Genomic DNA, 21,137 nt, shown 5'->3' with positions numbered 1-21,137 from the left:
ATCTACCATTCAGGATGGCCACACTTATAAAGTAAGGACATTACCAAATGCTGATGAGGACACACAGAGACTGGATTACTCGTGTACTGTAGTGAAAATATGGCAGAGACACTGGAAGTTTGGCAGTTTCTTTTAAAAGCAAACATGTACTTACCAAAACACAGCAATTGCCCTCTTGGGCATTCACCCCAGAGAAATGAGTTTATGTCATGGGAAAATCTAAACACAAATATTCACAGCAGTTTTATTTGTAGTGGCCAAAACCTGAAAACAACTCAGATGTTTTTCAACAGTGCATCGTATAATATAGATGGGAACATCTATACCACGCAGTACTACCCTGCAATATGTAAGAGCAGACTACTGGCATACAACTAGGATGAATCTCAAGGGAATTACACTGAGTGAAAATAGCTAATCTCAAAAGGCTATATATTGTATGATGCCATTTATCCAAAGTTCTTTGAATGTAAAAATTATAAAGTGGAGTACAAACTAGTGGTGTTTGACAGTGGTCAGGAATTGCTAGTGTTATGGGTTGTATCTAGATGTCCCCCAAAGCCTCATTGTGTCATAGGTGGGGCTTTTTGGAAGTGGCTGGATCTAGGATAAGAGATGCTGGGACTGATTCAGTGTGATGCTAAGATTAAGAAGGGTGTGAGTGCTACCCACCCTAAGAGTGGGTAGCCTGGATAAACTATAAGAGATGGGAAGAGGGCTATTAGTGTCATTTGTTGCTTGTAGTTTGCTTGCTTTTGCCTGGCATGAGCTGCTTCTCCTCTTCAATGCCACTCTGCTAGACCACCCTGCCTTGGAGCCAGCCAACTATGAAGTGAACCCTCTACAAACTGAGCCAAAATAAACCTTTCCTCCTTTAACTTTAGGCATTGGGTGTTTTGTCTCAGCAAGGAGAAAGCTAGGGAAGGGAAAGTGTAATAAAAGGAGGGATCCTTGTGGTGATGAAACTGTATGTCAAAGTTGCCAGAATCTAAATAAAAAGAATCACAAATGACAACACTAGTAAATGTAGTTGAGGAATCATGAAGGGATGCCCCATGCATAATGTGCCTGATAACAAGAACTACCAAAAGAGACTGTAAGCCAACCACAACCTTGCCCCAAAGTTAGAGCAACCTCACACAGAGACTATTTCTGCAGACATCTGCCTAGCACTTATTTGCCTATTCAGTCTCGGGCTGATGCCACTCTTGTTACTAATCCTTGTAGCCAAGGATAATTGTTTCAAAACAACTTTTGTAACCCTGCTCATTTTACTTTTAAAACTGTTTCCTTTGCCTCTTCCAATATCCCTATGATTTATTATAGCACACATATTTCAGACTGCAATCTGTTCATTCTACAACAGAATCTTTTTTTTGTTAAGAGCCACTCTTCGTTGTCATTTAAGCTGACAAGTTCTGTATGACTGTGGTAGTGATGACACAAAGCTACCCATGTGTTATAGTTTATATCTACACATCCTCTCTAACCTTCATGTGCTCATAAGCGGGGCTTTTGGGAGGTGATTAGATCATGGGTGTATGATACTCATCAATGGATTATTATACTGATGCCTTGATAGCTAAATGTGATGCTGGAAGGTGGGTCCCTGGAGGTGTGGCCTGGAAGGGTAATGTGCCTCCATCTCTCCTGATTATTTTCTCTGGCTCCTGCTTGCCATGCCATGAGCTGTTTCTCCTCTGCCATGCTGCCCTACCTTGGGGCCACCTGACAATGGACTGAAACTTCTACAAACTGTGAACCAAAACAAAGCTTTCCTTCTCAGAGTTGTGGGTGTCAGGTATTGTGTGTCAGTGATGAGAAAGTAATTAAGACACATTTTCGTACCACAGTGTTGTTGCCGTAATGCTACCTGAACATGTAGTTCGGGAACCTTTGGAACTGGCTTGGGGAGGAGTTTGGAAAGGTTTAAAAAGATACCTGCTGAAGAAGCAGCCCTGTAATGCTGTGAGCTGAGCTTGATGGGAGATTCTGGTCAGAACTCAGAAGACCAGAATGCTGAGTAATGCAGTCAGTAAAGACCAGGATCAGGAGTTTTCTGCTGGGAAGGACTCCACTGACTACTGAATTCTAGGCCATGTGTGTTATGCTCTGGCAGAAAATCTGTCTACATTTTGCTCCTGTCCTGAGACTCTGTAGGAGACTGAGATAAAGGGTATTGAACTAATTAACCTGGCAGAGGAAATTTCAGAGCAGTTTAATTTTGCAGGTGTGGCATGAATACTGTTGGGGGCTTTTAACCAGCTCTACATTGAGGATCAAGAGCAAAGAGCCCAGGTGAATGGTTTAAAAGTTTTGAGTTAGGCCAGAAAGTAAGCCCAGGTAAAGTTAGGGCCTGAAAAGATGGAGCAGAGTGGAGCTTGGTTGCTAATATTAGCATTAAAAAGCCAAGAACTATACTTTACAACAGGACAATAGGGAGGGTATGTGAGGAACTAGTAAGGACCCCACCCTACAGCCCCAGGGCACCATGCTCCAATGGTGGCTGCCTAGGGAATTTGTTTGCGATTTGGTTTTTTTGTGCTCAGCCATAAGATACTCAGAGACGTCTATACTCATAACAGAAGGAAGCTTGGCTACTGATCCAGCTGGCCGCAGACCTCGGTGTCATCCAGGTGGTACTGGTTTTAGGTACATGCAGAATCCAAGAGTTTTGGGGTTAGGAAGGTTTCCACCCAGATTTCAAAAGACCTGAGAAGCAAGGAAATGTGCCCTTGAAAGGGCAATGCATGAAGCTGTGAGTGAAGCCAAAGTGCAGTGGAGACCCCAGCATCTGAGGAAAGCCACAAGGGGTGAGCAAAGTTGGCCCAAGAGAGAAGCCAGAGGGCTATAACTGATAGGTCTCCCACTACCTCAGCGGCTATTATGTATAGTAGCTGCCCTCTTCCTATCATGCCTTGCCCCCCTCCCCTTGTGTGACATCATGCCAAGATGGGTGCTCCCACCAAAGAATAAACCCTTCTTCCCAGTATGCCCGTTCCCACCTAGAAAGTAACCTAATACTCGCTCACCTCCTACCACCTAGTGACATCACCAGCTCCTCCATTCCCTAGTCACTACCTCACTCAACCCCACCTCAGCCCCTACAAACCCCACCCCAGTCTCTATAAAAGACTCTCCCTGCCCAGGCCATATTGCTTGTCTCTCCTTTGTTCAGAGACAGCCCGGCAGATCTACTCCCCTAATAAAGGCTTGTTGTGGCCTGGTCTGGTCTTGGTCTTTGGCCCTTTTACCTGACAATAACCACTGGCAGTGCCATGGGGGCCGGGCTACCCATGCCCCTTTAGAGTTCACATTTCACAACTTGCTCTGGGTGCTGGACATGGAACTATCAGATTTAATGTTTGCCCTGCTGAGTTTCTGCTTGCCTTCCATTCTTTTCTTTCCCCCTATTTCTCCCTTCTGGAATGCAAATGTTTACCCTGTTCTTCTGTATGACAGTAGTGTTTAACTTTCTTTTTTATTTTTATAGGGGCTTAAAGAAAAGAGTTTGCCTTAAATCTCAGACGAGACTTTAGACTTAAAACTTTTCAGCAGTACTGAAACTGTTAGGTATCTGTTAGATTTTGGCAACTCTTAGAGATGGTCTAAACAAATTTTGCATAAAGAGATATACATGAGTCTTTCTGGGGCGGGGTGGAATGTTATGGTTTATATCTAGATGTCCCTCAAAGCTTCATGTGCTCATATGTGGGGCTTTGGGGAGATGAGTGGATCATGAGGGCATGATCCTCATCAGCAGACTGAGTTTATAACTAAATGTGATGTTGAGAGGTGAGGCCTGGTCAGAGGAGGTGGGTCACTGGGGGCATGGTCTGGAAGAGTCTGTCTCTGATAAGGGAGGCCTCTCCCTTATCTCTCTCTGATTTCTGCCTGCCTTGCCATAAGCTTTCTCCTCTGCCATGCCAAACTAACTTGGAGCCAACTGACTATGGACTGAAACATCAAAATAAATCTTTCCTCCCTTAATTTATGGGTGTGGAGGTCAGGGATTTAGCTCAGTGGCACTCCGCCTGCCTTGCAAGTGCAAGGTCCTGAGTTTGATCCCCAGTACACACACACACACACACACACACACACACACACACACACACAGACACACACACACACACACACAATTTGTAGGTGTTGGGTATCGTGTCACAGAAATGAGAAAGTAACTAAGACACCATGTCATATAATTTTTTTTTGGTACTTGGGATTGAACTTGGGATCTTGTGCTTGCAAGGGAGGCGGTGGAACCACTGAGCTAAATCCCTGGCCCATGTCATATAATCTTAAAGAACTACTTATATACATACACATGGATAAGTGCTTGTAAACCCAGGAAATTTGAGTAAGCTCTGTAGATTGTACCAATGTCCATTTCTTACTTTTTTGATACTGTTATATAAAATGTCACTATGGGAGGAGGCTGGGTAAAGGATTTACAGAATTTCCCTCCATCTGTAAGCCTGTAATAATTTTAAAATAAAAATTACAATAAAACAAGTCTGAAAGGTTTTAGTCATCATGATAATGTTCATTATTTAATCACTAATTGTAAATAGAAACCTGAATCAGATGGTGTGAAGATGACACAGCCTCTATGAAAGAGGAAGATAAGGCAAAATAAACTAATGTATTGGTGCCTATTCCAAGTGATCAGGAACCAAGACAGAAGTGAGCAATTGGATAGCATTCATAATACTTTCATTGTGACCACTTAAGACATTTTCCAGGATAAGGACATGATTAATACAAAATACTACATGAACCTGAGACTGCTTTTGAAAAGGTATAAATATGAATAAACCTCATTTTGGGCTCCTGTTAAAAACTCAGAGACAACAATCTTTTAGAGATCAAATAAATCTTAAGTGTCTCCTAAGTTAATAAAAGACAATTCCATGAAAATAGTTTTTATCTACAGAGAATAAAGCTCTTGGTATCATCCAAAGCACCTGGAAGTACTGAGGACATATAAACTGGCACACGAATCAAAAGTTTTATACAGGAGGAAAAATTCTTTTATTTTACAAGTTATACATTTATGTCACCAGAGTATGACTGACTACTTCCTTATAGCGTTGAATATTCCAATGCTCCCTCTCTCCAGGATAAAAAATTTTAAAAAGAAAATGTGTTTAAAAATCTTTAATACTTAACTTTTCTTCTTTTGCCAGTTCTTGTTTTCCTTTGGCATCTGTTGCTGCTTTCAGTAGAGAGCCTCTTGCTGCTCTGCAAGATCGAGTTTCTACAGTGCTAGTGCCTACACCTGGGGCAAGTTCAAACATCCACTGAGCTCGGAACATCTGGAGTTGTGCCTAAGAGCAGAAAAGTATTTCAGGACTTACCAAGAAGGGCAGCTAAACTCTGGGACAGATTATAAATGTATCCAACATGCATATTCTTGTTATCCTAAATCAAGAAAACAGCCTTTTAAATTACTGAATATTAAACATTTATAATAATTTTCTATTTAAAACTTGAAGAATAAAAATTGGCCCATAGTAACTATTTATACAGCAAAAGTATAATGATATTGGAGAACCATGTTTTAACTAGTATTAAAAGTGACCTAGGGACTAAACAGCTCCTCATAATTTGTTAATGAGTACATCATCTAAGCAGACATTAAAAGTGCTGCTTTTTAAAAGTTCTGAGGGCAGCCTTAAGTCTTTTTTTTAAATCAACATTCTGTATTTGAAAAAGGAAATATTTTTCTCTAACAGGTATCATTTCAAAAATGTAAAACAGCAAAGTGCTCTATGTGATGGACTCTGAAGGGTTGCTCACATTCCTTTTTGAGAAAAAAGAACTTGTCAGAACAAATTCTGAAGCAGTAAAAACAGCCTTTTGAATATTGCCTCAGAATGATCATACTGCCTTCACTATCACCACCCAACCACTGACTGAGGGCTGATAAAGGCCTGGCTCTCTTGCAACTCAGGCCAGCTCTGACAGGGTATTCCATCTTCAGAACCCCCACAGGACTAGGGAAGTCCATTAAGACTACATTGCAGCTGAACTTTTTACTCTAGCCCTCGGTCCAGTCTACTTCCCTCCCTACTATGGGCATGGATCCCAGGAGTGTACCTCAGTAAGCCTCCTGCTGGGGGATGTGTACTTTCCTCAGAGGAACCCAAGCTGGGATAACCCTTCTCCTAAAGAGGGCCACTGCTAATAGCACTGTGTATATTCTCCTTGGCTTCCTTTTTTGAAAAAAAGAATATACAAAATATGTTATAAAAATGTTTTCAATTTCTTAGCTAAAACTGTCCTTCAAAACCACTGAACTCTCCATCTTCTTACAGCTAAAATTGGAGGGACTTGTGGCAAAGAAATATCAGACTTCTAGATGACTTAAACTAGTAGAGAGGTCTTGGAGCCCTGGTTACAATCACTATTCCAGTCCCTTAAAAGCAGAGTCTCGACATGGCTCTTTTCCCAATCGGCCTTTCCATTCTAGTGCTCATGCTTTGGTTGTTCATGCTTTAATCTCTTGAAAAAATGTGTTTCTTCTTATTTTTTTTTGGTACCGGGGATCAAACTCAGGACTTTGTACTTGCGAGGCAGGCGGCAGTATCACTGAGCTAAATCCCCAGCCCAAAAACTTGTTTATTCTTGTCAAAAGGCTGCCAAATTCCAAGTGATCATGCAGATATAAGCAATGACAAATGTGTCAGACTCTTTTTACCAGGATCCACTAGACTGACCCTGTAAAGGGAGTTCAGAACTGCTAAAACCCAACGTGACTTCTGTCCAAGGCCACTTAGATTAGCTCTCTGGAGAAGGCCCCTGATTGGGGTCTCCTCTACACCTTCTCAGCTCAAAGCAGCTAGATTGAAACTATACCCATTCTCCCCTAAAGCAGTTAGGGATAGCTCTTCAGGGAGGGGGACATTATAGGCAGCTAAATTAGACAGAAATTAGTAGGCAGTCAGACAGGGACATGCCCTAAAGGAAGTCAGTACAGAAGATAAGAACACGGCCAGGATCATCTGCTTCACAAGGGTAAGGTCTCGTACCACACACACACACACACACACACACACACACACACACACACACACACAAAGAAGGTAACACTTCAAAACTGGCTGGAGGCACATCTGAAGAAGGCATGACACCAAGATAAGAGTCACAATGACCATACTTGCATACTCTCTTAAGGAATAAAAGGAAATTTGAGATTATACAGTAATTAGCACCACTCAGTCCTTTAAGTATAGATACTGCATGCATCAGGCACCTGATGGGTAACCAGAACACCTGGACCTATCCCTTCCCCCAAGCTTCCTGTTTTAGAAGTCAAAAATAAGCCAAGGTTAATGGTATCAGCCATGTACCCTTGCTACATGCCCTGCTTCCCTATTATACTTATAATCTTACTGGCTGATTATAGTCTGACCCACACTGTGACTTTGCTATATAAATTACCCCTCACGAAGGTCCTCAGTGGCAACCCACTTGGCACCCCTCCTGACTCTCAGGAGCTATTTCATACATTTAACCCTTTCCTACTCTTCAAAACAAAAACCGATTTCCTCTAAATCCTAGTACACTACTTTGGTTCCCACACTTATGTTTATCATGTTACACACAACTAGGACCTATAAAATCTTTAGTAACATTCAATGTCTACTAAAAAATATACTGTAATAAACATACTATAAACCATATAAATTCAATTATTAGTTCACTTAACTAATAAAATTGAATTTCCCTATTTCAATGCACAAAGACTTACCTCAACTGTAGAGTATTTTACTGTATGAACACATCATTACTTAACACAAGGAACGGGTATGTAGGTTGTATGACACTTTTTCATACAAACAATGCTATAGTAAACATCTCTGTACATACAAATTTACTCATTTTCTCCAATATTCATATTCTCATTATTAGGGTTAATTTCCTAAAAGTAGAATTGCTTTGTGAAAAGGAATACATGCTTTTAATTTTTACTCATATTGCCAATCTGCCTCTCAGAAATGTTGTGGCAGTTTACACTTTCATGTATATGGCATTAGCATTCTCACAACCCAAAGAGCAATATTACTCACCAAAGTGATTATATTATTATTATTATTATTATTGTTTTTTGAGACAGGGTCTCATTTTGTAGTTTAGGCTGGCTTCAAACTCACTACGTAGCCCAGGCTGGCCTTGAACTCATGGCAATCCTCCTGCCTCAGCCTCCCAAGTAATGAGATTACATTATTATTAATGCTAATTTTCTCTTCAAATATTTAAGTCATTCATATTTTTCCATTTACAGTCCACATCTTTCCATCTTGTGTCCTTCTAATTTATATGAGCTATTTATATACTGAGGCTATGTGTTATGGCTTGTATCTCGATGTCCCCTCAAAGGCTCACACAGTCATGGGTGGCTGTCATGGAGGTGGCTAGATCAAGGGTTTGTGAATGTGGATTAAAGGAGTGATAATTGGACTAGTCCACTGATTGGTTAGCATTGTTCTAGGTGTGGATAATGGAAAGCCCCACCCTGGGTGTGGGTTGCCACAACCATTAGGCTTATAGCCTGAATGGAATAAAAGGGAAAGATGGACAGCAGGCTGCTGCTGTTTTCTGCCTTCCTCCCTTTGCCTGCCATACCTTGGATTATTTCTTCTGTGATGCCCCTCTACCATGCTGCCCTGCTTTGGAGCCAGCTGACTGGAGAGAAACAAACTGTGAGCTGAAATAAACCTTCCCTCTTTTAACTTGTGGGTATCAGGTATTTTGTCTTAGAATAGAGAAAAGTCACTAAGATACTATCAATCCTCTGCCCATATGTGGTAAACAGTTGTTTCAGCTATTTTTTAAACATTATTTCTGATATCTACACTCTTTAATGGGTCAAACTTGTTAATCTATTTTCTACAGTCTATGAGTTTTGAGTTATGCTTAAGCCTTATTTTGAAATGGCCATGTATTGAATTACATAGCAATTACTAATATTCCTTTTTATGGGAAACAAAAATCTGTGACATAATTTAAGTATTCTATAAGCAGTAAGAAAATACAGCTAAATTCAGTGCGAACAACAGGAACCTACAAGTCTATAATTATGGCCAATTTCTGTTTATATATGGGAAGGAATGGAGTTAGAGTTCAACTTATAATTGAAAATACAAGCCTGCAGGTCTGTTTCAGCAGGGCTTTCATTCTCATGGTCATCTCCTGCTCTGGCAGTATCAGAATGACAATCTTCCTCAGCTTCTGCCTGGGGAAAAAAATCAAAATAACATTAGGAATATGCAAACACCAGTTTTGCTCTGTAATCTAATCTACTCACAGTTACTTACTATTTAGTACCATAATATCAAGTTTGTAGAACCACTTCAGTAGGAAGGTTATAGGGTGCTTTTGGGACCTTGCCATTTATTTCCAAAGGAAAATGAGTCTGAAAAGCATATTCTATACTCTAAACCAGAGCAGTAACATCACTGTGAATCTTAACATTTTGTTCCCCCAAATTTAACAATTCTGTCCATCCAAAAACCAATCTAATTATTATACATAAAATAATACAAGTTCATTATCCATGATTTGATGATTAATGTAACTGTGTAAATGAAGCTGATTCTGCTACCAATATACTGTATATCAAACTATTAACTGACAATTTATAGTAAAATTATTTTCAGTTTTTTCTTCTTAGAACATCTTTGTTTTCCTGTTGGTTCTATAAAAAAACCAAGTGTATTTTGTTTTAACTTTTTTTTTTTTTTTTTGTGGTACCGGGGATCAAACTTGGACCTTGCACTTTGGAGGCAGGCAGGCGGCAGAACCACTGAGCTAAATCACCAGCCTTGTTGTAACTTTTTATGAGAAAAATATTTAAACACGTTGAAAAGTAAAGAGAATCCACTGTAATTAATCCTAAGTAATCATAACTCAATTTCAGTAATTACCAATGTAAATAAAAATTCTATATCAAACAGCAACTCACAGTATTATTTTTTAATATGTCATATAGGAAAAATATACTGTATTTTACAATTTGTGAGATCAAGATTCCGGTCAGGTCTACACACAACAGTTAGTTGCTGTGTCAGTTCTTGTGATGTCACTCTTTTTTGTCTTATAACTTGTGATGAAATCGAATAATTTTTCTATAAGGAATAAATTTTGCTAAGGTGTCAGTAAAAGTGTGCCTTTGCCTCTTACATAAATTGTGGCTAGATCTAGAGAGATGCTAGTAATCTTATAATCTTAGTTAAATTCTAGTAAGATTTTTATTTTCCTTTCTTGAGTACTTCATAGGTAATGTTGGATTTGTCATCAGAAGGGAAATGTTCTAAAATGCAGCTGACAAAGCACTGTGGGAGATGTCCCAAACACAACTGTTTCAGTCCAACTGAGGCAAAAACCTAACTCAAGTCATTAGAATGGCCATAACCTTTAAGTTCCAAACCAGTACACTATGTTTCAGGACAATGAAATACAAGATGCTTTTCTCTAGATATCGTTTTGACTAGTAAAGTTCAATAATAGTAGTCAGATAAAATTTGATGCTTCAATTTTTTAAATAGCTTAAAATCAACAATTCCACTTTAGTATGTGATTTTAAAAAGTTTGCTTCAAGAAAATAATGCTTAGTTATAGTATGGAGTTCAGTAGTTTTTGTTTGATGGATCACTTAAAAGCCTACAGTCCACAGAAAGGTGCTCCTTCGTTAATAAAAACTGACATTAAATGTGCTTCATCGCTTCTCAGCCTTTTGGCTAAGATCAAGTGTATTAAATGTGCTTCATACAAATTACTTGTTTATTAATATTTTTAATGTTCTAGGAAAATTCATTAAAGACTTGCAACAGTGAATGGTTTTATCAAGAAACCCATTCACTTTTTCTTATAAATTCCATTTCTAGATATTAGGGTGGCTTAAGGTAGACAGAATAAGCTGGACTAAAATGATGTGTGTGGCTTTGGGATTTGGTTAGACCCCGTCCATTTTATTCTTTTATCTCAATAAATGCTTGCTAAATTAAAATGACTCCTACCTTCCAGTTACAGTGAAATGGTGTCTCAGTTTGGTCTGTTAGCTAATAGTTATTAAGCAAACAGGACTTGCTCAACACTTAATGTATTCTGTCCTATGCAGAAATGTAGCAATCACAGAACTGACCTTAAAGGTTTGCTAGAAATAACAACAATAAAGCCAATTTTACCTAGTTCCAAGACGGCAAGTTTTAGCTGTAATTTACTCCCAGGGACAAAATACTTAACACAGATTTTTTAACACAGTAAACACACATGTACTGTACTTGCAATGCATTACAGGCTTGCTTCCTATCTTATCTCTAGCAGCCAGACTCACTGCCAGAGTGCCTTTAACATCTGAAATAGTACCGGGGAAAATGTTTGTCAACAGTAAAGGCTAAATCAATGAAGGAATAAATGAGTGAGTCAGTTAGTGTAAGCTAGGAGCTTCTCCTACTGGTATGATTTTGTATACAGTACAGGTGTTAAAGGGTTGGTTCCCAGTGTGGTGTCACTATTATAGTAATGGGAAACTGACTAATGCATCTACTAAGAATATCACTGTAACAGAAATACGTTAAGACTTAATGTACAGATCCCAGTGAGGAGTTATATTTCTTTCTCTTCTCAAACAAGAGTATGATTTATTAGGAGTTATATTTCTTTCTCTTCTCAGGTAAGAGTATGATTTATTACTGTAAACTCTAAGCACAGCCAATTCGAAAGGACCCAAGTCATGTAGAGTAGCCTTAGTAATTTAACCTTTCAACTTTTCATCTAGCAGTGATGACTAAAATGACTTCATCTGAAGAGCTTCCACTCCTCTCTCTAGCTGGTGCTCCTGCATCCACTACTTGCTCTCTCCATCTGAAATGCCACCTTTCTCACTTATCAGCTTCTACTTAACCTTCAAGATTCAGCTCATTTCTGTCAAAAGCATTTTCCACTCCTTTCCATCTTTTGTGTGACTCTAACACTTGCACCGAGACTTTTGTTTCTTTCATTAGAGTTAATGCATAAGAACAGGAAACACATCTTAGTCATCTTTGTAACCAAACATGTTGCTTGTTTTGTAATAAAGGTCCACCTAGACCTCAGCTATCTCCTTAAAAAAAAAAAGAGGTTTTTGTGAAGAGAGTCGGTGAATTCTCTGGTCCCTTTTCTGATGGGATATTTCACAATTAAGTTTATCACAAATCACGTTACAAACATGGTTAGCACTATGCTAGTCTGATAAAACAGGTGTGCAAAAAATTGAATTATCAAATAAAATGTCATGTGATATACATTATACTGATATAAATACTGTATAAGTCAAAGATGAGTAAATAAAAAATCCGTAACAAGACAATATAGTCCATGTCCCCTGTTTCTGTTAGAATAGTCGGCTAACTCAGCATGACATCTTGATTTTAGACAGTATGATCACAGAAACAAGAAATCTGGGATTTATGACATTTGGTCAACATAAATATCACTTGAAACAAGCACTCAGCTCTCAGCTTCACTTTTTTCCTCAACTGAGTTCCATCCAATAAGTATTACCTTTCACTTAGGTAGCAAGTGTTTGGGGGTAGCTTACATCTTCGTTTTACTCTTGTTTCACAGTAAGAATTAATTAAATATAAAAGTTAAGTGCTCAATGCTGGCCTAAGAACTACTTCTGAAAGTTAGAAGCAAAATCAATTGGTGCTTTTTTATAGTGTCCAGACTAGCTACATGAAATATTCAGTCATTTGCTTATTCAATAAGTATCTGAGAGTCTTGTATGAGATAGTTTGGTATTAGTTCATTCTTGATTCACTCAGCCCTCCTTAGCAATTAATTTCTTAGTGTACAATTTACTGGATACCAGAGCAAGGCATAGGCTAAGGACTACACACACTACACTATGGCCTCAGGGAATCTATTCTTTCAGACCCCGAAGCTGAACTCAGTCTCTCCATTTGTACAGCTGAGATATGGCTCAAGCTGTCACTGCTATAAAGTGAGACAGGATCCCTCTAGCCCCATTCCGCGGGAATCACCAGCCAACATCCTACCCTGGGCATTGACGCCTCATGGTCAGGTGCGCCTAAGCACAGGGCTTCTGCAGGGCCTCGCTTTCCAGAAGAGCAATCAACAAGTGTCTCTCTTGGCCAAGATTCCCTCCCTAGAACAGAGGCTAGGACGGCTCCCATTAAACCATGCTCGCTGCTTATGGGGTAAAAAAACAAAACAAACAAACCTTGAGAGGGGCGAGGCCGGCTCAGCGTCCTCAGTAAGCAGAGAAACGGCATTTTTCTCAGCTGTCCTGCAAACCCTGTCTCCCCACATCGGATCCGGCTGGGGTCCAGCAGGAAGCAAGCCTTGGGAGCAGTGAGGACCAGCATCCTCCGCTCCCTCTCCGGCCGAGGCCCTGTGGTCGCGGTGCTCCCCGCTTCCCCAGACCTTCACCGCAGGGCCGGTCCCGCCCGCATCCCGCACCCTGTCCTGCAGGCCCCGGGCTGTCCCCAAGTTACCATGCTTGCGGGCCGGCCTGCCGGGTGGCGGGCTCTCCGCGCCTTCGGCACCACTCCCCGGGGAGGGTGCGGTGTCCGGTGTCTACTCCTGCCCGTCTCCCGCAGCGGGGCTTAGCAGAGTTCTCGGTCGGAGAAGCGCACCAAGCAGCGGCAGTAACTGCGGGCCCGGCGGACAGCAGCCATCTTCGCGAGGCAGGGGGCCGACGCAGGCGGCGGCCCGGGCCTGGAGCTGCAGGAGGGCGCCAGGTGCGCGGAGGCCGAGCGGAGGTAGCTGAAGCGCGGCCCTGCAGGAGACCGGACGCGGCGGCTGAGCTGCGCGCTGCGGGACTGCGCTGGCCACGCCTGGAGCATGCGCGGTGCCGCACTGCACCCCCAGCGTGCAACCTGCGACGGACAGGGCCGGTGGTTCGGGGACCTTTCACTCGATCCCATGTCCGGCCTAGTGAGCCCCGGGGCAGACAGGAGCAGGCGGTACCTCAAAGATATTTCGACCCAAGCTTAGAGCTGGGCCTTGAGCCAAGCCGCCCTCAGGACACTAGAACCGGACGCTCGAGACGGTCGCTACACGGTGTTGGGGATTCTTAAATGCCGCGCCCGGAATGTAGGGGAGCAGCAAAATTCGATGTCACAGGTGGTTATAAAGATTAAATTCAGGCGCACAGGCCCGAAATTGTGGAAAGGACATGCTTGCGTGCGCAGCAAGGGGAGTATGAAAACAGTGAGACGCAAGGAACATCTCACTACAGGGCCCAGGATGCAATGCGGTGGTCCGTGCGGCTCCGGGGCTCGGGAGCCTGAGTCTCGGAGGTAGCGCCCGCGAGGCGCTGTGGGATTTGTAGTCTTCGGATCCACGTAGAGCGCCGGAAATTTATGTGCAGGCCCTGCCCTGTCTTTTAAAGACCAAACACCCGATTTCTTGTCAAGGAATGGCTCTCTGACTTAACATTTTTAATCTTTTTCACCAAAGGTTTTCAAGTTCTGTGGAAGCATACAGGCGTCACAACTTATTACCTTCATTGAGCAAACATCTACCGAATGTCTAAAGTTTCTCCAAGTGCCAGGGACTAATAGTCATCAGGATTCCAAGACCCCACATTCATTTAGAATTTAAATTTCTAATCCATTATTTTATTCTGGAGTTTTTAGAAATTCATTACATTTTCGGCACAGAGCTAAAAGTGGGGGTGTCGGCGAATGAACTGCCGCAAGGTAATCCAAATGCTATATTTTTCATTCTAGGACACCCTTCGGATTGGTTTTTATTTGCACCCTAAATCAGCTACCATAAAAATACTTATATCTTTAATGGAGGCCAACAATTTAATACTCTCTAAAAGAGACTCTAGGATTTAGGTCTTTTAAGGAAAAGTTTCTCCCAATGATCCTTTTAAAATTGGATTTTGCAATTTAAATGGAGGAAAAGAGTTAACTATGGATATATGTGCCTCTGGAATTCTAAAGATCAGCTTTGCAGAGGATGGTTTAAATTGCTTCAGAACAGTCTGCTCATTGACAGTGGGGTTTTTTTGGGTTTTTTTTGGGGGGGGTACCGGGGATCAAACTCAGAATCTTGCACTTTCGAGGCAGGCAGTGGAACCACTGAGCTAAATCCCCGGCCATTGACAGTATTGAATGCTTACTTGAAGTATCCTGGCCCTTTAGCTCTGAAGCTTTCTATTATTCTAGCAAGTAATCAAAAAATAAGCTTAATAAAATAATATTTGAAAAGGTAAGTTGAGTACTCAATACCAAAACATGGCATGCTCCACAGCTACTAACTTTCTATTTTAATCAGGTCCACTGAATCCAATAGTGCTTATTACAGGGCTATATTATATTAGATATTATCATATTATATTTGCAGGCTTTTAATTCTCCCAGGATCAAAAATATTTACCTACTTGCTAGCGCAGTGGACCCTTACTAAATGTAGACCAGGACACTCCCTCTACTTGCCTGGTATACTGGTTTAGACAACTGAATTTTACTGAAACTGTTCATTTTAGTTACTTTAAAAATTGCTTTTTATGGTAGTAAGGCATGATTTTCTAGGCTCCTTGATTCCCTATTCTTTTTACTGATGATTTGCAATTTTTATTTGCCATATAGCTGGGCTGTTATATAGGTAAATACAAAGGTAGATAAGTGTTATATATTTGCCAAGTAGCCAGGGAATCCTTTCCCTTTTGGGAGAGAAAAGGAGCAAGAGAGGAATTCCAGTCTTTGGTAAGATTCTTTCTGGAAAAAAGAACAATGTTCAGTCTTTAGCTTCAGAAAAGAGACGTTTAAAAAACTTGATATGGTGATGAGCTGGGAAATTTAAACTCAGAGAAGGATCCCCAAAGTGTTAAAGGGTTACTGATTTAAGAATTAAAATTGTGTACTTAGGGCAGTGTGACACCTTCACCAGCAGAATGGTGCTGGAAGCTGCAATGTGTGTTGGGTAATTGGTTTAGATAGCTCCCCAGGTGACTGATGCTCCTGAAATGCTTGAGACTCATTGGCTTACAGAAGTAGTGTAAATTTAAACTAGGGACTGGGAAGCAGGTTTGCACCCTCCTTCCCAAAGTGCTTGACAGTCAAGCCTCATAAAGATTTAAGGCCAAATCTATCATATAATTTATGATAAAAGTGTGTTTAAAAGGTAGATGTTCAGTGTCAGATTTCATATAACTAATTACATAGAAAGGACTCTTGTAAGAGGTTATCTAGCCAGTTTCCCACCTGGGTAAGAGTCCAGTCTTTCAAACTTAAGTTGCTAACGATATTAAAAACTCTTAAATGTTCAAATGAACATCTACAGGTTGTGGTTTTATTCTAAAGATGTTTTCTGTTGTACTACAGATAAAATTTGCCATTTTAAACATTATTGATTGTACAATTCAATGACACTGGTAACATCCCCAACGTCATGTAATCTCGGGTACGTTTTTGAAGCCAGGAAATTTTACCTTTCCCTAGGCGCGTGCTAAGTGCTCGGACGTCCCCACCTCCCAGTCTTGGGGGGCGCGGTGGCCCCTGCCAACCTGGGCGGTGGTTGCGCTCAGGGCTCCCAAGCCAAGCTGGACGCTGCAGGGACGCGCTGGGCCGGCGAGGGGAGCTGCAGGGTAATTTTTCCAGGGAGAGCGGCTGGTTGTCCGCTAGAAGCCACCCTGCCTTTTGTTTGTTTTCCTGCCGGAGGCCGGAGTGTGGCCGGCTTCCTGCCGCACTGCCGTGCACCGCTCGGCCCGGGCCCCTCGCCGGAGCTGGCGGGCGTCCCCGCCGGGAGCCCGTGGCTATAACTAGCCGCGATCGCCGAGTCCAGCGCCGCCCCGGTGGCTGCCGAGCTGCTCCCCAGGGGGCGGCCCCGTCAGTGCTCGCCTTGCCGGTGAGTAGGCTCCGGGATCAGGGTGGCGGTCACGCGGTGGGCCGGGCTGGGGCTCCAGGACCCCTGTTCGGTGGCCTCAGCGAGGATCCGGGCACAGGAGGAGGCTGCCAGCCTGTAGTTTTCTGAAGCCGCTGTCGTGTGGGGATCTCCTTCGTGCCATGAAAACTCTGAGCCTGCAGGCTTTAGAAGGGTGTGTTTACCGTGTAGTCCGGTAGAGGGGCAGATCTTAGCCAGCCGAAGCCCCGGGTGTGTGTGGGGGGGGGGGGGGGAACGTTGAGGACTCGATCCTAAGAAGGCCCTCGGCTGTCCCGCAGGGATCTGAGCAAGAACCCTTGTACACTTATTGCGACAATGTTTCATGGGCTTTCTTTTCTGCTTTGGATTTCTATCTGCTCTTTATTACTAATCTGAGTGCATGTTTTGGGAAGGATGTTGATTTTCCAGAACAATTGTTTCTTTTGTAATGTTAACCTTTGCGAGTTTGACTTTGACACTAAGATCTTACATAGAAGGTAGTTTAATACATCTTTCTGCAGAAAGAGCATTCATTTCCAGTTACACTTCAATAAAGACTGCTTTGCTAAAGCTGGGCTAAGCCGAGGCCATACCACCCTGAATTTTGAATTCCGGACTGGATTTCTCTAAGGTATTGACGCTTTTTTTTTCTGGCCTGGGGCTCTCTTTATAGTAATAGAAGTTTGAGATACCATTACAGTTTTTATTTTCCAGTGAGCAAGGGTGTCCCTCTATAGTGAATGAGCCATGGCTGAATATAAGATTTAAATGAGCTTAAAATTTGTGTAGTCCACTTATAAGAGAAGTATTTGTGCCTTAACCATATGCTTAACTGTGCTAGAAATTAATATATGCATAAATATGCACGTTTGAAATAGTTTCTGAACAAAGAGCAACAATTTGGTAAAGAATCTTTAAGGCCTTCCTATCTGAGGACCAAGAATTGTAAAATCATAGGAAGCAGGTGTAGAAATGAGAGCAGTGCTGTTTTTTTTTTTAATTTAAAATGACATTCTGTGACATTCCTCACCCCGAAGGCCCAGCTTTACAGCAACCCTGTGCATTTTGTTTCTACCTTCCTGCTTTGACTCTTGTCCCTTTCTTCAAAGTCAGGCTGGTCTGGGTGGGCGGGGGGCAGCCATGTGTCTTCTTGAGCCCAGACATGTGTCTTCATGGAGGGTGTGTTGGAGAAGGGACAGAGCCTGGTGGGCAGACCCCTGCTGTCCTTGCCAAGGGACTCTGCATTTGCAGTAGTCACAAATAAATGGTTTTTCTCACTGAGGTTTCCAGCCTATCGCTTATGTGTAAATAAGTTACCAGAGCTTTTATTTATTGCCTGTTCAACATTTCAAAGCCCTTTTCTATTTGTTTTTATTTTCATTGCTTTTTGAAATTCCTAGGAATGGTGGAAATTATGGCACTCCTGAAGGTTTGGGGTTACCTTTCATCATCTTTTTCCTCATTTTTTATTCGTTGTGTCAGTCATCAAGACCTTTGCCAGCTGTTCAGTATAGATCCTTCCTTCTGTGTGGACTCCAGCCCTTCCTTTCCTTTCCAGCATAGGAACCAGCTTTCACCTGGCCTTGCTGAATGTGTGCTCAAGGATGAATGAACAAGAGTGAATAAGAAGCTTCCCAATCTGGTCTTTTCATCATTCTGTAGCCCAGCCAAGCGTCTCTCCTGCCTTGTAGCCTTTAGCTGCTGTCCATTATCTATGATCTCAAGTGACTCCAGCATGTCTGAAGGTCTTTCACAGTGGGACTAACCCTTCCTATCTAAGTCCTTTGCTCTCTGTGGTTTGACCTTCTTCCTGTCCTGATGAGAAAGCTGGCCTCCTTCCTACTGAAGTGACACTACTCATCTTGTTCTCTCATATCCATCTGTGGAGGAGGAACCTAAGTCCTACTTCTTTTAAATGATTTTCCCTACTCATTTCCCTTCTCTTTCTTTAAAGTCTTGAGATACTTGTTAGCCCTTCACTATATTGCCTGCATTGATCTCTACCTGGTTTCGGTTATTTTAAGCCTCTTTAAGGAATGAGCCATATTTTATCCATAGTAATGTGGTATTATGGGCTTTGGAGTCAGGCAGTGTTGTGTCAGGGTTCAACTCCACTTATTAGTCACACGACCTTGTGGAATTCTTTCAGCCTTACTGTTCACACATGTAAAATAGGGAAAATGCTTTCCTCAGTCAGTGGTGGTGTAAAGGTGTTTACAGTGTCTACTCAGTAACTGCTGTCACCTCACAGAATTCTGCTCAATGACTAGCAGTGTGCTGAACATGTAGCATGGACAATATTTCGTAAATGTTTGTGGATTGACTTGTAATAGACCACAAGTCATGGTTTAGCCTTGAGGCCCAGAGGACCAGGGTAGCTATCTCATGAATCCTTAGTATTATCCTTCCCTTACCGAAAATGTCTGGAGCATAAGTTATTCCTGGCTACAGCTTTGCTTCTGGGATCTGTTGCTATTTTTCCATCTGAACCTTGCCAGAAACATTTCTGCCTTTAAAAATTTTTTTCACTGCTGCTCTTGCTGCAAGCTCTTCATCTCATTTTGCCAGATCTTGCTGAGCTAAAGATGTACCTGGCCCTTCTATTTTTGGGGGGGTGTTTTTTTTTTTTTGGTACCAGGGATTGAACTTGGGACCTTGCACTTGTGAGGCAGGTGTTAGCTCTTCTATTGAAGTTTGTCCTTAGACAATATGTTTTCTGCTTGTGAGTGTGCATAATGTAGGACAAGATACCTAGTGGCTTCTTGGTAGACTTCTGGGTACAGTGACCCTTTATATGCTATTCAAATACCAATGAATAGTATCTCACTTAATTGTTGCTTCCTTCATCAGGATTCTTTGATGACTCTAATGTTTTGAGAAGGGCCTATGACTAGAGATTGTGAAGCTTCTAATAGGCCTCTCAGTTTATGGTTGATGTGGTTGACTGGGAGAATGCACAAACAGAGGTGTGTGCTGGATGACTTACACACATTTGGAGATCATAGTGTAATCATGTCCTAGTTGTTGTGCTTACCTTGGTAATACAATTTTAGCTTCCTTATCAAAATGTGTGTGTTCTAGAAAATTACTTTTTGAAACAAATTTGGTGAAGGAAATAATTTTCTGAGGCAAACTGCATTAAAATTCTAAGAAAATTTGCCAGGAGGAAAATCGGAAGCTGAAAAAGTAGTAAAAGGAGCAGCTCAGCTTCAGGTAACTGAGGTTGGTATGGGCATCCATACTTAGCCTCTGCTCCTCCCAACCTACTGTCTGATGGTAGAAAAATAGTCAACAAGCAGCTTCTATTCCTGATTGCTGTGCAAGGAAACGGAAATGTCCTTGCACATTAAGTGCCTGGCTCACTGTGCCCTGAAGGTTGGAATCTTCAGAAGAAGAGTGTGCATGGTGATGGGGAGCTCCGTGCAGCCTGCAGTCACATCTCGTGTGTGTTGACTTGTGAAGTTGTACATAGCCTCTGGATTAGGAGAATATTCATATGTTTTTTACCAAAGGAGAAGCAAGCATTTGATAAGACTTTTTTTTTGTTTGGTACCGGGGATCAAACTCAGGTCCTTGCACTTTCGGGGCAGGCGGTGGAACCACTGAGCTAAATCCCTGGCCCTTGATAAGACTTTTAATAGACTAAAATATGTGTTTTATTCACATATTTAAAAAAATATGCTCTTCTGAATATAACAAGGGTCCTATTCTTATTAATTGAGTCTGTGGACTGTGTCTGTAAAGTGAGGCTGTTGGATGATCATTAAGTTTTCTTACAGGAAAAAAATACTTCTGAATCTATAATCTGAAGTTTCCTCAACATTTTGCTTTGAACTTAGATTCCACTGAATTTAACATTTAAATCTATCCTAATTAGCATTTGGTTATGTATTATCATACTTTAATTTATTTTAAAGTTTTAAGTTTGTCATCCTAACTCAGTTTTTTGGAAATAAAAAGACCACAATAGTGCCTCACATTTTGTTTAGTGCTTTTCCCTTATGATGGGGCCCTTTAGTGGCCACTTACTTCATTAATCTACAGTAATGACTGAGCGCCTTGATGACTACACATTTGGGGGTGGGGGCTGGGCAGGGTCTCCCTATGCAGTTCAGGCTGACCTTGAACTCACTATGTAGCTCAGGCTGGCCTGAAACTTTCAGTGATCCTCCTGCCTCACCCTCCTGCGTGCTGGAATAACAGGCATGCGCCACGCCCGGCCCATGACTACACATTTTTGAGGCTGTGTAAGA

The 21,137-nt window shown here is 41.8% G+C and overlaps 2 protein-coding genes and 1 pseudogene across 6 annotated transcripts in view; 2 read left to right on the top strand and 1 right to left on the bottom strand.

Moving 5' to 3' along the window:
* Positions 1–14,243, bottom strand: part of Fbxo9 (F-box protein 9) — a 48,827-nt gene extending 34,584 nt beyond the window's left edge. The window contains exons 1-3 of one of the 2 annotated variants that reach the window (XM_087195972.1): positions 13,503–14,243; positions 9,152–9,238; positions 5,171–5,327 (exon numbers count right to left, since the gene is read on the bottom strand). In XM_087195972.1, the coding sequence (XP_087052098.1) occupies positions 5,171–5,327; positions 9,152–9,238; positions 13,503–13,505 (247 nt within the window). In that variant the 5' untranslated portion in view covers positions 13,506–14,243. The remainder of the gene's footprint in view (positions 1–5,170; positions 5,328–9,151; positions 9,239–13,502) is intronic. The other variant, XM_087195973.1, reaches the window with a different exon arrangement.
* On the top strand, positions 10,723–10,860 carry LOC147822578 (U2 spliceosomal RNA; annotated as a pseudogene).
* Positions 14,244–16,556: 2,313 nt separating the features above from the next.
* The window catches only part of Cilk1 (ciliogenesis associated kinase 1), a 65,985-nt gene continuing 61,404 nt past the window's right edge, over positions 16,557–21,137 (top strand). The window contains exons 1-2 of one of the 4 annotated variants that reach the window (XM_087195970.1): positions 16,584–16,869; positions 17,406–17,515. The gene's annotated coding sequence lies outside the window, so the exon portion shown is untranslated. Of the gene's footprint in view, positions 16,870–17,405; positions 17,516–21,137 lie in introns of all 4 variants that reach the window. The other 3 variants (XM_004868811.4, XM_021247642.2, XM_004868810.4) reach the window with 3 other exon arrangements.

This window comes from Heterocephalus glaber, unplaced genomic scaffold (assembly GCF_053883595.1).
Source record: "Heterocephalus glaber isolate CG9 unplaced genomic scaffold, H.glaber_assembly_v1.0 deba00001610, whole genome shotgun sequence".
Classification (NCBI taxonomy): Eukaryota; Metazoa; Chordata; class Mammalia; order Rodentia; family Bathyergidae; genus Heterocephalus; species Heterocephalus glaber.
This window is presented reverse-complemented; position numbering and strand designations above follow the sequence as displayed.